The sequence below is a fragment of the Ixodes scapularis genome, unplaced genomic scaffold, assembly GCF_016920785.2.
Source record: "Ixodes scapularis isolate PalLabHiFi unplaced genomic scaffold, ASM1692078v2 PGA_scaffold2__306_contigs__length_199485367, whole genome shotgun sequence".
Lineage (NCBI taxonomy): Eukaryota > Metazoa > Arthropoda > Arachnida > Ixodida > Ixodidae > Ixodes > Ixodes scapularis.
The window spans coordinates 48451622-48466996 of record NW_024609857.1 but is presented as its reverse complement, the minus strand read 5'-3'; the positions used below and the strand labels follow the sequence as shown (position 1 = coordinate 48466996).

The following is a 15375-nucleotide window of genomic DNA, read 5'->3' as shown; positions in this document are numbered from 1 at the left end:
GGGCTATCGCTTCTTTTCTTGTCGGGTTTGGAAACCATGTTTCGGGTCCTCGCCGCTGCAAAAGTTCAGCGCTGACTACTGGCTCCCCGAGAAATGCTCTGTGCTACCAGATCCTCGCGCTCCAAATCTGCGACCGGCCACTATATATGGCTCCGTCGTCGAACTGCCAGGCTTTGTGAGTATAGAGGAGGCTATGCACGGATCTACCTGCAAACAAAGCCTACTTTTCTTCAACGCGAGCTCATGCCGCCCACCTTACAGGAATAATAGCATCGCAATAGAGGACGATAGCCGACGCTACCGTCTTCTACCTTTAACTCTACCAGGGGCGTCAAGGACGGCGCGGATGCGCAGTCCTCGACGCAGTATTCGTATTTGTGGAAAAGGTGGATCCACCATAGATTTTTATTGGGTAGAGATTTACATTTAGGCCACTATTAATTTAGTTAGCGTACACTAGGGGCCCTATACTCGTCAAACACAAAGTTGGAGGCGAAAGTTCGCGGAGCGCGCCGATTGGACGCCGGCGACAAAAACGCCAAGTCATCGTCGTGATAGTCCAATCGGTGCGCTCGGTGAACTTCGGCCCCGACTTCGTGTTTGACGAGTATACACTGTGCGACACAGTTCGCGTCAACGAGACATCGGCACTTTTTTGGAATTTCTTTCCTCCAGAAAGTGTTTGGAGGAACGCCGTTTTTCTTTCTCAGTTGGTGCTGCAGATGTGCTAGTTTGAACACGCACGTGGTTTTGGTGACAGTTTTTAAATTTTTTATTTCTGAGTGAAATACAGAAATACCGCAATGGCCTACTCCTGGTGACTGTGTCGAGCTTTGTGCTACTATATTTTCGGCGGCTGAATAACAGACTGCTGTCGAAGAATAGACTGCGCGCTCTTCAAGATACAATTTGTTTTATTGTATTATCGTGCCTGCTTTTTAAGGCCTTGTGGCCGATCAGAAATGAGGAAAATGAAAGGAAATGGCGAGTCCGGCGAGCCGAGTTGGATGATCATACCGTGCGACAACAACTGCAAACTGTATCGCAATCATAACGGCACGCGCCGTTACTCTACGGGTACAATACAGGGTATTGGTGAACGCTGCGAAATTTCTGTCGTGTAATAGAAAACAACATTCGAATGCATGCGGACAATTCATGACGGCTCGCTGGAGCTAATTCGGGGTACTGCATGTCTCGGATGTCTCAGATGAAGATGTTCGATATTTCATGCGCGTACCCAACTCAGTTCTAAGTTTTCCCAATCTATTTTTGAGGCGATAAAATCGTATAAATCCGTCTGTGTCAAAAAAAAAAAAAAAAAAATAGAAAGAACGAAAAGAAGAAAAAAAAGATTAGTTTTGGGTTTTGCAGCTGTCGTCGTAGATCTGGTACTTCTTGGTTCCACAGAGCAGGTCGTAGACGAAGTCACAAACGGTGTTTGGCTGGTGCAACTGAGTCGCTGGTAGCAGGACGCTGCAGGCGGTTTCTGCAAGAACCAGGAACTTTGTTTCAAGCGCACCCCAAAGTAAGTGAATTTCGGTATGCTTGATATGGGAGAGCTCAATCTCGGCTCGTCAACCCCGTCACTTCGCAAGTATGATTGAATGAATTACAATATATGTTTATTGTGAGAGAATACAATGACCGACTATCTAGTAAGCATCTGGTCAAGGGGTTTGGCTAAATGTTAATAGCGGCGGTATAATGTGCGTAGGTGCTAATAAAGTATTTGGACCACCTACACATTGAGCAGATATGAATGTATATATGCACAGGGCCGATTGAGAGAATGAAACGCGATTTTTCACCCGCAGAAATAAACAAAGCATCGCAGGAAGCTGAAATTCCGTGAGAAAGTGACGGCAGCGGTGGTGACAAAATGCAAGAGCTTGAGAACATGACGTTACCTAAAGTAAAAAGTACGACAGAAAAAAAAAAATCTATGAGCCGACATTTGCCTAAGCCTAATATTTAGGAACGGGCGAAGAGCGTTTTGCTATCGGTTTTTCTATCACTAGAAACCTTTAGCAAACCGTTGCCGTGCTCCGCATATTGCACTACCGGAACCTTTGAAGCTTGCTTTTCAGCGCGCCCGGGTGGTACCGTGACCACGGGGCGTGCGCTTAAAAGCATGCTTCAAAGGCTCCGGTATAGTCCGGTAGGCGGAGCACGGCAACGGTTTGCTAAAGGTCCCTAGTGATAGAAACACCGATGACAGAAAGGATCTCTTTTCAGTGTTCATACTGAGAATGACACTGTGCTATCCGATTAGGATCTCTATTCGCCCACCCCCACTAATATTCATCAAGCCAAAAAGTTACATTGAGGGGACCTGTAGCATTAGGTGCAGTGAAATGCACTTTTGAGTTTAAAATACAGCATTGCTTGCTTTCTTCCTAACAAGTTCTCTCTTTTTTTACGAAAAAAAAAGTCATTTTTAGTTTGATGAATCTTAGGCTTAAGTGGTCTTCAGCTTAAAAAGAAATTTTGTTTTTCTCTCGCATACTTTGACCCAGGTAACGTTATGTTCTCAAACTTTCGCATTTTGTCACCACCACAAGTGTTCCGTTCTCGCGGAGTTCAGCTTTCTGCAATGCGGAGTTTATTTTTACGGATCGAAAATTCGCGCTTCGTTTTCTCGATCGATCCCTTTAAACATTGATAGGGCAGTCACATGCTCCAAGAAGAATGACTGATTGGTTCAAATATGCAGCCAGCTTACGGTTGAATTTTCTCTACATCTTCAGATGACCATGACTTTCATTAAAGCAGAGCGATGCACTGAGGAGAGCTATAATTTATCTCTCTTAAATCAGTTTAACCAATGAGGAGGGCGATCGGTCGTGCTGTAATGTTACCACAGTTTCAATGGAAAATATTCGTACAGTTTTGTTCTGTGGGACCGTGTAACTATTGGAGCATAATAACGACTGCCCCTCTTACTGGTTGAACGGAATAAAAAGAGAGCAGGGATGAATGTCAAAAGATCGTCACAGGGTGGTATATGTGCAGGACCTTCTGACAGTGTAAAGGTTTTAAACGCATGATTGGGCGTGCCTGTATTTGAAACTCATACAGCACTCGACGAGCCGATCAGTTCAGGTTCATTCGAACACAATAAGACGACGTTTACAAGATGACCAATTATTCGATCTTTCCTCCGAAAAAAAAAAAATCATAAGAATGTTTTTTTTGGGGGGTGAATTACTTGCCAAATACAAAATAAGACAAAATTTTCTTTCAAAATGACATAACATATTGGAGAAAAGAAATACTTTAAGTACAAAATATATCAATGAGGGCTTCACAGGCAGAAACGTGCGTCTCTACTTTGTTCTAAAGCACTTAGGAGAGTTAATCACTGCAATCTAAGGATTGGCGAAGAACAATGTTAAATATATGTCTAGACTTAAAAAAAAAGTGTCTATGCTGTGCCACTGAACACGACGTAAGCACGTGGAATGTCATGCTCAGTGTCAGAGCGCAGACTGTCTTCTATAGGTCTAAACATATTGATACCCTCGTCATTCGCCATTCGTCTGAAGATCGAAGCGATTGGCCCTCTCGAACACCCTGGGGGAATGCAGACGCACTGGAGTTTTTAGGATGTGCACAGTCAGGACACAGACATGAAGGTAGGAAGCTTCCAGAGGGGGCACGGCGGGCCACCCGAGGATGAGCTGTGGTTCTGGTCATCGTTTGGGGGCGCGTCCCTGCACAACTTTTGGCTTCACCACTGTTGGCGTCATATCGCCTCAGAAGCTTCCTATACCTCCATGGGGCACAGGCACGCGTCTTGAGGCATTGTAGCATGCCAGGATGCCGGTGATATGCTTTTAACTAATGCCTAGAATTTAAAGGTTCGTGCATTTCTTGACTTACTGCTGATGTAAGTGTGCCGGAGAACCTTGCAGACGTTGCAGTCTACGTAGGCGGCGAAAACGTCGACAGAAACTTCTTCAACTGTTGCAGGGAGGGAAGAAATGCAAAGGGTAAATAACGCAGTAGTCGTACTTATAAAAAACCAAAACAAAAAAACAACAGCAACATATCGACTGCATTTTACGGTCTTTGCGATACGCATTTTATATGACTAATGGACGAAAACAATAAAAACAAACGGCACTCGCGAGAACCGTTCTAGTTGTTTTTTTAGAATTTTCAGGGGGTCTGTACCATAGATTTGTGTACGTTGTGTAGGAAATTAGGAAGAGGAGGGGAAAAGGGGGGGGGGGGGGGGGTTGTTTAATGAAATTCGGGGGTGTGCTAGGGAAAGTTTTGGGGAGAGGGGTTGTATACATTACTGGAATGAATATCGTGAGTTACCGGGATCGACTCCCTCTTCTTTTTCTCTATGATAATTTATGGAAACCGCTTATCACTTTTTAGTTGGATGACAGCAAGCTCGGAAACTTTGGCATATGTTCCGGACCACTAGTGGTGCATTTGGGCGGAGACTTCGGCAAAACGTTGTTTACTTTTGCAAAAAAAAAAAAAAAAACAATAATAACAACAACTTTCTAAAGTGGTGTGTCAGACAGCCGGTGCATTGCGGTGCATAATGCAATCAGGAGTGCCGAACATTTCTTGGTGCATACTTACGGTCCTTAAGAGAGACATGGAGCGCGTTTTTGTGGGTGTATCCCTCAGAAGAAACCAGTTTGATGTTGATGACTCTGCAAACAACAATATTTTTTTTTGTGTGTGTGAATTTAACGTGCCGGTCTGGCATAAAACGAAAAACACAATTGACGAAACCCTGAACACAACCAGGACCTGTGGGCGCAGGCTCCTGTGTTAAAGGGACCACGAAATTATTTTTCAACTTCTTCCTCCTTAGTTTTATCCTCAACTCAAATGCGAATTTAGAGATCAGGCGGTTAGCTGCGTGCACCGTGGCTGTGTGCGCGACTGCTGAACGCGTGCTGATGGCGAACTTCACAGTTACTTTGCACCGTGCATTCCACGCCATCAGGTTTGTCAATCTTAAAAACCCATATTGTGAGTTCGTTCTGAACATGCCATCGTCAAATACTTTACTAGGGGGAATACATTCCGCTCTGCTCATTTGCATTAGACAGAACGCCTACAGCGCCGAATCCAGCCCTGACGGAGTGGAGGTCCGCGTCAGTCCACGCGTAAGTGCACGTGGATGTTCGCGGCGGCCGCGGCGGTGTCGTCCGTTGGTGTCGTCTCCGATTGCACCTAAAGCCCCTCCATATTTCAAAAGTAGCGCAAGGTGCGTGGATGCACGAGGCGCGTGCAACGTACAACCCTTGGGAAGATCATGGCGGCACAGCGCAGCAAAGTATTTAGCGCATCACTGAGCTAGAGTTTAGACGCCATGCTATTCGTAAAAGTGGCACGCGGCACGTGTCTCGTGCATTTCCACAACAATGAATTTGGCATGTAGAACAGCCATCACCAATATCATCATTTACCTCCCGATAGCCGCGACCTCCCCGACGATAGATGGCTCTCGCCAAGCCCATGAAGACCTGTCCGCGCCGAGGCTATTGTATTTGAGAGGAGTGGAATGTATTCCCCCTAGTAAAGTATTTGCCATCGTCATTGCTAAACCCCCTTTCCCCTCCCCCATTCCACATGAGGTCCAATAGGCCAGGGTATGCTTCACATAATAGACGTTTCAATCAATGAATCATGCGCTTTAAACAGCTTGCACCCACAGATGTGGCGTCTAGTGAATAGGGGGTATTCTCCGGGCGCCAGATTTAAGGACGCTGTTTAGAGCGCATGCTTGGAACGAGCTCCCATTAATAGGCTCCTGAGGCCGGCGGTTTTGATGGTGTGGAATGCACGTTGAGAAACAAACTGCGGAAGTTCGCCATCACCACGCGCTTAGCAGTCGCGTACACAACTATGGCCGCCCGCGAATCAGTGGCACTACTCTATATATAGACTAGTGCCACTAAATGAGCTAAGCTTCTGAGTAACGACGCTTTGCCATATTGTGGCTTAAAATCATGGTTGCCTGTTATCTGAAATCGCAAAAAACGCTCTTCCGTCTTCCACAAATGTTTAAACAGTTCGCGACAAAGCAAAGCAATATTACATGACCTTCCTAACACCGAATCTAATGCTGAGGAAGTCGCACTTTTGAATCATGACGATCGGCAGTTGCATCTGCTCTGCACAAGCACTAAAAATGGCGGCGCCCACAACAATGTCGGGAATCGGAGTGCCGATACTCTAAGCGCAGTTCATTTAGTGGCTCTACTCTAGAGCTTTCCCACAAGGACGCAACCATCTTAAATGTCGTCAGTTCTGGTATGCGGTAAAACATCTCCACGCCGCTTAAAGGTGTTTACGAAAAATACGTGATTGTCACACATTCAAGTTTTGCCTCACGTATAGTTTCTCGCATTGTCCAGGTTGAAATGCTTTATTATTTTTTCGTTCCACTTACCAGATACGGAGCCCACGTGAGTGAGAACGACAGGAAACAGAAAGCGTCTTAGTTCGACGTGAGCGCGTTGGTGAAGTTAAATAAAAACAGAAAGAATAAACATAGAGACGGAGAGAACAGCACCTGTCCGTCCCTGTGTTTATTATTTCTGTTTTTATATAGAAAACGTCTACAGACGTTTTATGTTTCCTGTCGTTCTCAGCCACTTGGGTTCCACTATGCGGGACAAAAAAAGAATAAGACATTTCAACCTGGAATATGCGAAAACATACAGGAGAGGCAAAACAAGAATGTGTGACAATCGAGCATTTTTTGTAAAACATTTTCCAGCGGCGTGAAAAGATCAAAATGGTGTTCCACCGCATACCAGAAGTGACAGCATTCAAGATGGCTGCGCCCTCGTGGAAAAGGTGTTTTAAGCATGCCATGGAACAAGTGTCATTCGCAAGTGAGGTTAAGTGCCGTCACGGCGCTCATTGTCGCCGAACGCGAATTAAACTATTATTTGACGGATTGAATGTTGACGGACGGATATGTCGGAGTGACGCAGTGCTCGTGTCCAATCCGTCAATTGGATTCGGCTGATGTGCTTGGACACCGCGGATCCATCACAGTGAAATAGCGAAGGACAGCTTCCGCAGGAAAGAGCATGTAAGAAATAATCCGCTATATTTTCCAATTTTTCGTGCCGGAAAACAGGCTTTTGGCTTTCTACCCTCGTGTTCTAGTTTTTTTTTTGGTGCACTATACGATATGCGAACAGTAGAATTCCAATTTATCCCAGCTCAAAATTTCTTTCGTGGTTCCTTTAATCTTTCATTTGCTGAGTGCCCTTCAGTTGGCATCCCTATGTGGTTCCTTGATTTTATAATACCGAAACGCGTCAACGCGACCGTCAGTCGCCACAGATGTGTAATGTGTATGGAGGAACTGCATAAAGTTTCCGCGGGAGGACGTATACAGGTGTCCACGATGACGGGGTCAGGTAAGGACGTCTGTGGAGACTGGTGGCCTTGTCGAACGCGTAATGGAGCGGCTAAAGCGGGAAACGTATGTGCGCAGGAACCGGGTTCCCGCATGCGAGAGGACGGAAATATTTGAAGGACGGGCACCTTTTTCCATTTGGACTGAACTCTATGTTGACCTCCGTCGAGCCATTCACGACGGGTGACTTGCCGGTGATCCTGGCACACTTGGCCGTGTTTCCGAAGAAAGGATCCGTCTCGAACGATCGGTACATCATGTGCCAAGAAGTTTTGAGCGGGAAACACTGCAGAATAAGGCATCACGTGACACACGTGAGCGCTCCCAGCAGTTGTACTCGTGGGGCGCGAGTTCACCTTGAGCGCATATAAGGGCACAAAGTTCTGGGAGGAGCTGGCGCGTCTTATCTAACAAATCGGTTATTTTTGTTTGCTCGAAGCTTTGGAATATGGTATCCAGACACCTCGCAATTAATTTATCTTTATGAAGTCGTATATTTTATGTAAAAATCAGCCAAAAAATGTGACGTCACACCTTCTAAAATGTTTGGGACGACTATATACTCTCTCGCAAAGCCTTTGGGAGAGCTAATAGGGAGTTTTCGTAGACCGCGCTTCCCCATCCTAAGCCGATCTCAACGAAAAAGCCGCTACTGCGCCAGAGCGCCGATGGCTTTGGCTGTAGGGTTTGGGGTACCATAGCGGGTTGCGGAGTGCCGTTGCGGGACGGCGAAAACGGTCTACGAAAACTCCCTAATCGCTGCAATCTATTGAGGGGACTCGGGAAGGAGCATGGCGTTTCACCATGCTGAGTTTCACAGAGCAGGCTTTTTTTTTTTTTTTGTAGGTTCTCCGACCGGTGTGTTTACCGCGTCTGAAAAAAGTAGTCCCCTGATTTCCGCCCGATGACGTCATAGAAGTGTCACGCTGTCGCCGGCCGCGATCCTGGCGGCGTCCCAACAGCTGTGGTGTGTGTGGCAGACGCCCGTTCTGCCGCGGGTCACTCTCCAGCTTGACAGTGCATGGAAGCTTCGGCAGCCGGGAGTAGGGACACGGTGACGACAGCAACGCTCGGGTTCGCTGAAACCCGTTTTGCCGGCACTTCTACGCCTCGCCGCCAGGTTCGAGAAATCCGACAGCATGACACTCCAGCATCTCTGACGCCATTTGGTTACCACTTCAGGGCTACTTTTGAAAGAGACCAGTCGGAGACGCACCGTAGTTCCAAGATGTCTTCAGGCTCGTCACTCGCCGAGCTCCGGTCCTACTGCTTACCGAGCCGTATATTGCGAGAGGTTGGCCAATGGGCGGAGCGATAGCCGCCGTCAGCGCCGAATATTCACCCCCACGGTTAGAGCGCAAACTAAAAGTGCGACGCAGCGTCAACCAATCAGCAGACCGTGACATCACAATATTAGAAACTACATTTGAAGCGAGAAATAGAAGCGTTCAATCTCGGCGTCTGGGTGACAATGGCGTCAATAGCAAATTGTAGCAATGATCGCAACTACGCAGTTTGGTCTGGTTTGGAGCACACGCTTAATTGTTTATTACACCGTTGAATACGGACGTGATGAAAGCCTCACATGCGCCAAGTTTTCAGTCACCGAGAGTTGCACCTTTTTAACTCTAGCAACGTTATAGCGTTGCTGGAGAAAGGACTGTAGTAATTTAAGCCGTTTTATAAAACGGCTTAAATTACTAGTCTGATTTTTAAAGCTCTCGTCCACCGCTAGGAACTGTTTCGCGGCCTGTGGTTGGCCACGAGATGCTCGACTATTCAAACCAATTAATGGCCAAACCCTCACAATACACGGCTCTGACTACTTACACATCAACAGTCTACATAGAGATTCGAAGGTGAGTCACTGCGAGACCTGTCCTTCGAATGCGGTATGGCAGTGAGCTCAAGGAGAAACTTGGCAGACGGCATTCGAACCACGGATATTGCGGCGACTCGTGTCTGCAGACTGCTTTTTCTATGATGTATGAGCAGTGAGAACCGGGCTTTAGATTGCAGCCATTGACTCTCCCAAGTGCCTTGCCGAGGAGTAGTCGTTCCAGAGTTCTTAGAGTGTAAATATACCTCGTCGGAGGCATTAAAAAAAAAATTAAAACTGACTGACGAAACTTGATAACGTGCGATAAACTTCTCAAAAGCAAAGTTTAAACAATAGCATTGAAATATTTATATTAAATAATAAACGTGGGTTCACTAAAAAGTATTGCAGCGGGTCACTAGTGTTTATTAATATATTTATTTATTTATTTATTTATTGTACATACCCTCAAGCGCCGAAGCATTGTAGAGGGGAGGGGCAAAGCAAAATAAAACAAACTGACAAAACAATAAAAAACAAACAACAAGAAATTGAAATATCATTAACACACAGCCATTGGCAAAAGCGGCAAGCAATATATTTTACGGAAAAAAAAATAAACAAAATAAAATGACTCATGTTGGCTCACCAAACAGAAATGTAGACAAAGATTGGCGAAAAAGAGAATAATCAGGTATAGTTGCGATATCTGCTAAAAGGTGGTTCCAGTCGTTTGATGTATGCGGGATAAATGAATAAAAAAAAGTGTTTGTTTGGCAACGTGTTAATCCAACTTTATTCCGATGGTCCAGACGGGAAGAGTAATAGCTAGGCAATGTAAAGAAATGGTCTCGCAGCGACTGATGATGATACACTTTATGAAACAGGCAAAGTCGAAAAAACTTTTTGCGCAATGACAAAGAGGGTAACAATAAACTGGATTTCATTGATGATATGCTAGCTGTTCGATTATAATTAGACAGAATGAAACGAACGGCGTTATTTTGAACTAGTTCGAGAGCTTTATGCAGAAACGTGTGGTTAGGATCCCAAATAGAGGCTGCGTATTCCAATTTTGACCGTACAAGAGTGTTATAAAGAAGAAGTTTTAAGTTAACTGGGGCCGTTCTGAAGTTTCGTCGTAAGTATCCTAACATGCGCTTAGCGTTGGCGATTATTATATCAATATGAGGCTTCCAGGTTTATGTCGACGATATAGTAACACCCAGATAACGGTATGAGTTTACAGATTCAAGTTGAATGTCGGTTAGTGTATATTTTGAAGGGCGTGCGCCTTGCCGGGAAACGCGCATTAGTTTGCATTTGTTAGGGTTTAATTCCATACGCCATTTTTTGCACCAAAGAGTAATATTATTTAAATCAGATTGCAAAATGCGTACGTCATCATCATCATGAACTTCCCGATAAATTACACAGTCATCTGCATATAAATGCATGGAGGAAGAAACACAACTTGGTAAATCATTAATGAATATTAGAAAAAGAAGCGGGCCTAAAACTGAACCTTGGGGTACGCCCGATACAACATCAGTCAGGGATGAATTAACGCCATTTAGAGTTACATATTGTGAGCGGTTGGTTAGAAAGCATTCCAGCCGTTTTTAATGTTTTTAATTTGTGAACGCCCACTGTTTCGTGATCAAACAAAAAAATATTTTGTTAAACAATATGCCACTGGCCTACAGAACACGCGAATAGCGATTCACTGCAATTACGATAAAAAAAACAAAAAAACTTACGGAAAGAGTTCTACAAAGCTATATTTATACCCTCCACCCCCACTACCTAAAAAAAAAAAAAATACTCTGCGATGTAACTGTAAAAACTGCGTTTCACGTGCCGTGATTTTTTAATTTTTTTTTTTAGAACATATATCAGGCCAAAGACTGGCCCAAGCAGGAAGGGGAAAAACAAGTGAAATACAAATAAGCATTTTTGAAACCAAAAATAAAGCACATCGATATACATATTCGAGGCATATATCAACAAAAGCCATACAAGAGAGTGGCGTGCAAAATACTAACATGCAAGATATTTATACAGAAAAAGTAAGCAGATCTAATAAAAATAACTATCAATGGAATCATAAAAATCGGCAGCCTCAAAACCACCGTTGGAAGAGAGTTTCATTCCGAGATGGTGCGGGAAAGAACGAAAATTTGAAACGATTAGTGCGTGCAAAGATTAGTGTTAATGAATATTGATTATGGTGCATCGTAGGTTGTGTCATTAACGGGATGATGTGATCATGTGTGCCAAGCCGTACATTGTTTCGTACCATACGAAATAGAAATTTTAGCCTGGAGAGCTTCCTACGCATCTCAAGTGTCGCTAAGCCTTTCGTTTTCATAAGGTGCGATGGAGAGTCTAATTTTTTTAATTTTCCATAGATGAATCTAACCGCGCGCCTTTGAACCATTTCCAGCTTCGAAATGTTCTTTTTTGTGAAGGGATCCCAGACAAGGCTGGCCTATTCAAGTTTCGATCGCACAAACGTGTTATATGCTAAACATCCGACACTAGATGGTGTTTTCATTAGTTTGCGCCTGAGGAAACCAAGCTTACGAAATGCGGATAAGCAGGTGTTATCAATGCGTGCATCCCATGAGAGAGTCTCAGAAATCGTCAGTACACTCCGAAACTTCGCGCACAGGGGAGCTAAAGAAATCGCTAATGAAATCAAGTGGAAATTTTTTGTTGGTAACCCGTAATAAAACAGTTTTTTTTTCTGGATTCAATTTCATTTGCCATTCGGCACACCAATCTGCAATTTTTGAAAGTGAAGAGTTTAATGCATACTGGTCGGATGAGCTTCTCATATATTTGAACAGAATACAATCATCCGCAAAAGGTCTGATGCTTACACTTTCATCGATGACTGAAACAAATATCATTAATGTATATTAGAAATAACAAGGGCCCAAGAACGCTGTCACGGGGTACACCCGAAGATGCACGCAACCGATCTGAAAATTCCCTACCAATATGAACGAACTGTTTACGCCCTTGTAGGTATAATTTAATCCATTTAACAACATGAATCGGAAGACCCACATTTTCTAATTTAAATACTAATTTTCCACGAGGGACAGTGTCAAAGGGTTTACTGAAATCCAAGACTGGTCATTTTATGTCTAAACAAATTTTTGTCCTTGTCGCTGGTCAGTTCTGCTGATCATAGACATTGGATTTCCGAAGATACTCCGTGGATGCATGGAAATTTATGAGTGAATCAACAAAAACTAGGTAAGGGTGGCGATGTGGGTTAGTTGGTTCATGCTGACGAAAAGGCAGACAGCGCACAGTAAACGGGGACTAAAGGAAGTGCAAACAGGACAAGCGCTGACTCTCAACTGAAATCCTTCCTTCAGTGCCCGTTTACTGTGCGCTGTTTGCCTTTTCGTCAAAAACTAGGTCGTAGGTAAACAATTTCGTAGACAAACACATTTCTGACCACCATTTGCTAGTTTTGTTTTAGGTCAGGTTAAGAAAAATAGGACGATTAAAGCTTAAACAGCGAGAACTCGATCTACCTATAGCGCCTGCACACACTGGATCCCGCTGTCGGAGATGAGAAAAATAGCCACTACCATAGCCTCCTCTATACTCATAAAGCCTGGCGGTTCGATGAAAGAGCCATAGAGTGCCCGGTCGCAGATTTGGAGTGCGAGGATCTGGTAGCACAGAGCATTTCTTATGAGAGCCTGTAGTCAGCGCGCAGCCTTTGCAGTGGCGAGGACCGGAAACATGGTTTTCAAACCCGACGAGAAGCGGTAGCACGAAGAACGCGAGAAACACGAGGGGACATTTCATAGCTTGGGTCAAGTGAAATGAGGCACATTTCCTTGCTTATCTTCATAAACCTGCGGAATACGATCTTAGGCGTACTAATTATACAAAACCAAATGTTAGAACTAACTATGGAACTCAAAAACTAGATTACCAAATTCCTAACGTACTAAATAAACACCCAAGCAACGTACAAATAGCACAGCAGTGTAGAACAATCCATGCGTTCAGGAAAAAAGTCAGAACATATTTCCTTGAAGCTGATCGCCTACCTTAGATTATTGTAAAAAAATGTGACTTTTATGTGTTCTTATTGCAAATATAGTGCCTTTAATATGTCTTTCTTTCATGGTGTTATGAAGTGTTGTGATGTGTTAATATCAGACGTGCGTTGGATGATTTTGTTGATAATGACGATGTTAATGTCAATGAATACAGTTTTCTCTTGTTTTGTTTCATGTTTTTTTTTTTTTAGTTCGTTTCTTTTTTTATCGTTACGCATTCCTTATGTTTATATGGATGATAATGATTGAAAATGTTTACTGATGCCTATGTTTATTTCAATCTTGTTGCTAAATTATTGTATGCTGTTTCTGTTGACTACTATTGGGGGGGGGGGGGGGGGGGGGGGGGGGCTAGCGGCCTCGTCGGTGAGCTTTTTTGCCTTTTTTTTGCTGCAGCCCCCCAGACATATGTATGACAGATGTATGTCTGAAATAAACTATACTACTATTCTACTAAGTGTGTTTCGGCGTCTCGCCGCAGCGGGGTGCCCGTTACATGCCTCTTGTCTGCTGCCCTACCTTTTCATTTTCGGCGGCTTCATCTCTCGGCGATCTGCCAGGCTTTGCCAGTATAAAGGAGGCTATGCCACTTCAGTACAACCGCTAACCGTCACACATGGTGTCTTCTTTTTCTACGATCAAAAATTATTACCAAAAAAGTGGCCGTGTTTTTGCGCATAAAGCGCTTCACTGTCTGGAACGCTGCCACGTTTGCTCGGAGGAAGCATTGAATGAGCGACTTGTTAAGTACTACACGAAATTTGAAAGTCAACATCGCTGTATCCCCTTCTGCCCATCTGTTTGCCACTCTCTTACTTTTTGAAGCTGCCGAATACATTACTACCTTCTACGCGTCCGGGAAAGACGAACCTATTGGCTCTTAATAGATAGGAACCGCTCGACGCGTCGGTAGCCAAAACTGGTTAGAGGATGCTCACTCACTGGCGTTAAGGGTGCATCGCTGCGCAGCACGCACCCAGAGACGTTTGAAACTGCAGAACGAGTACGCAGTCGCACACTTTGAAGCATTGCCTTAAAAAATAAATACAGAACGTACCACAAAAATTTAGCTTACCTTTCCATCATCTTGATACTGTCCCAGTTCGGGTCTCCTGTCATTGAGCGTATTAGACGACGCCAGGGAGGCGATCACCAGCACTACGAGCACTCGCAACATCTTAGACGGAATGGCAAAACAGCGCTCGCCTGGTATGCTCGGCGCTTATTTATTTGCGAGGACGAATTTAACGAGGAAAATAACGCGAGACTGCCACGAGCAAGCTTGAGAGATGACCTTCTCGGTTCGTTCGAAGGCCACCTTGAAAGGGTGCTGCCACTGATGCGCAATCAGCTCTCGCGTTCACCAAGAACGTAAAAAAAAAAAACACACACACACACACACACAAGGACGAGTTTTTTTTTTTTGTTATTTTTTGCTTGCTGACAGTGAGCGCTCGCTTGCTCACTTTTTGTGCTTGTGCACCCTCGGCAGTGAGATCCATTCGCCGTCCGTCGATTCAAGCAACGCATCGGTGTACCTTCGAGTTTTTTTTTCCTAATTTAGCGCGCCTAAAGTCAAAACAAAGTGCAGAAGAAAAACCAACCTGTTTCAATAAAAAAACTTTAAGTCGTCATAAAATGACGACTTAAAAGATTAAAAGCGCGAAACAACAAGGACTCAAATGAAAACCCACACGACACAGACAGCGCCTGTCTGTGTCGTGTTTTCTTCTTCGCCCTTGTTGTTTTGAACTTATCACTTTTTAAATGGTCGATAACAGTTGAGAAAGGAAAGCATTGCCTTGGACTGGGGGTCGGAAACGTTTTGCAGTGGCGGGCCGAGTCGTCATGAAACCGACACAGAGGGGTTAGACGGCAAGTCGATAAGCGTGTGTCTGTGTGTGTGCGTGTGTGCGTGCGTGCGTGCGTGTCTGTGTCTGTGCGTGCGTGCGTTCGTGCGTGCGCGTGTGTGTGTGTCTGTGTGTGTGTGTGTTTAGAGGGGGGAGGTACCAGAAAATGCCAATTGGAAGCGCTCTTTTTTTTTCTTC

General features: G+C 44.5%; 1 protein-coding gene across 1 annotated transcript; it reads right to left on the bottom strand.

Annotated features, from left to right (window-relative positions):
- Nucleotides 1-1355: 1355 nt before the first annotated feature.
- LOC8038411 lies at nucleotides 1356-14429 on the bottom strand. The gene is made up of 5 exons (XM_040498681.2): nucleotides 14403-14429; nucleotides 7543-7700; nucleotides 4606-4679; nucleotides 3886-3966; nucleotides 1356-1489 (listed from the first exon to the last, which is right to left on the bottom strand). Exons 2-5 carry the CDS (start codon nucleotides 7671-7673, stop codon nucleotides 1356-1358), a joined length of 420 nt encoding a protein of 139 aa, XP_040354615.2. The 5' UTR covers nucleotides 7674-7700; nucleotides 14403-14429.
- Nucleotides 14430-15375: the final 946 nt, after the last annotated feature.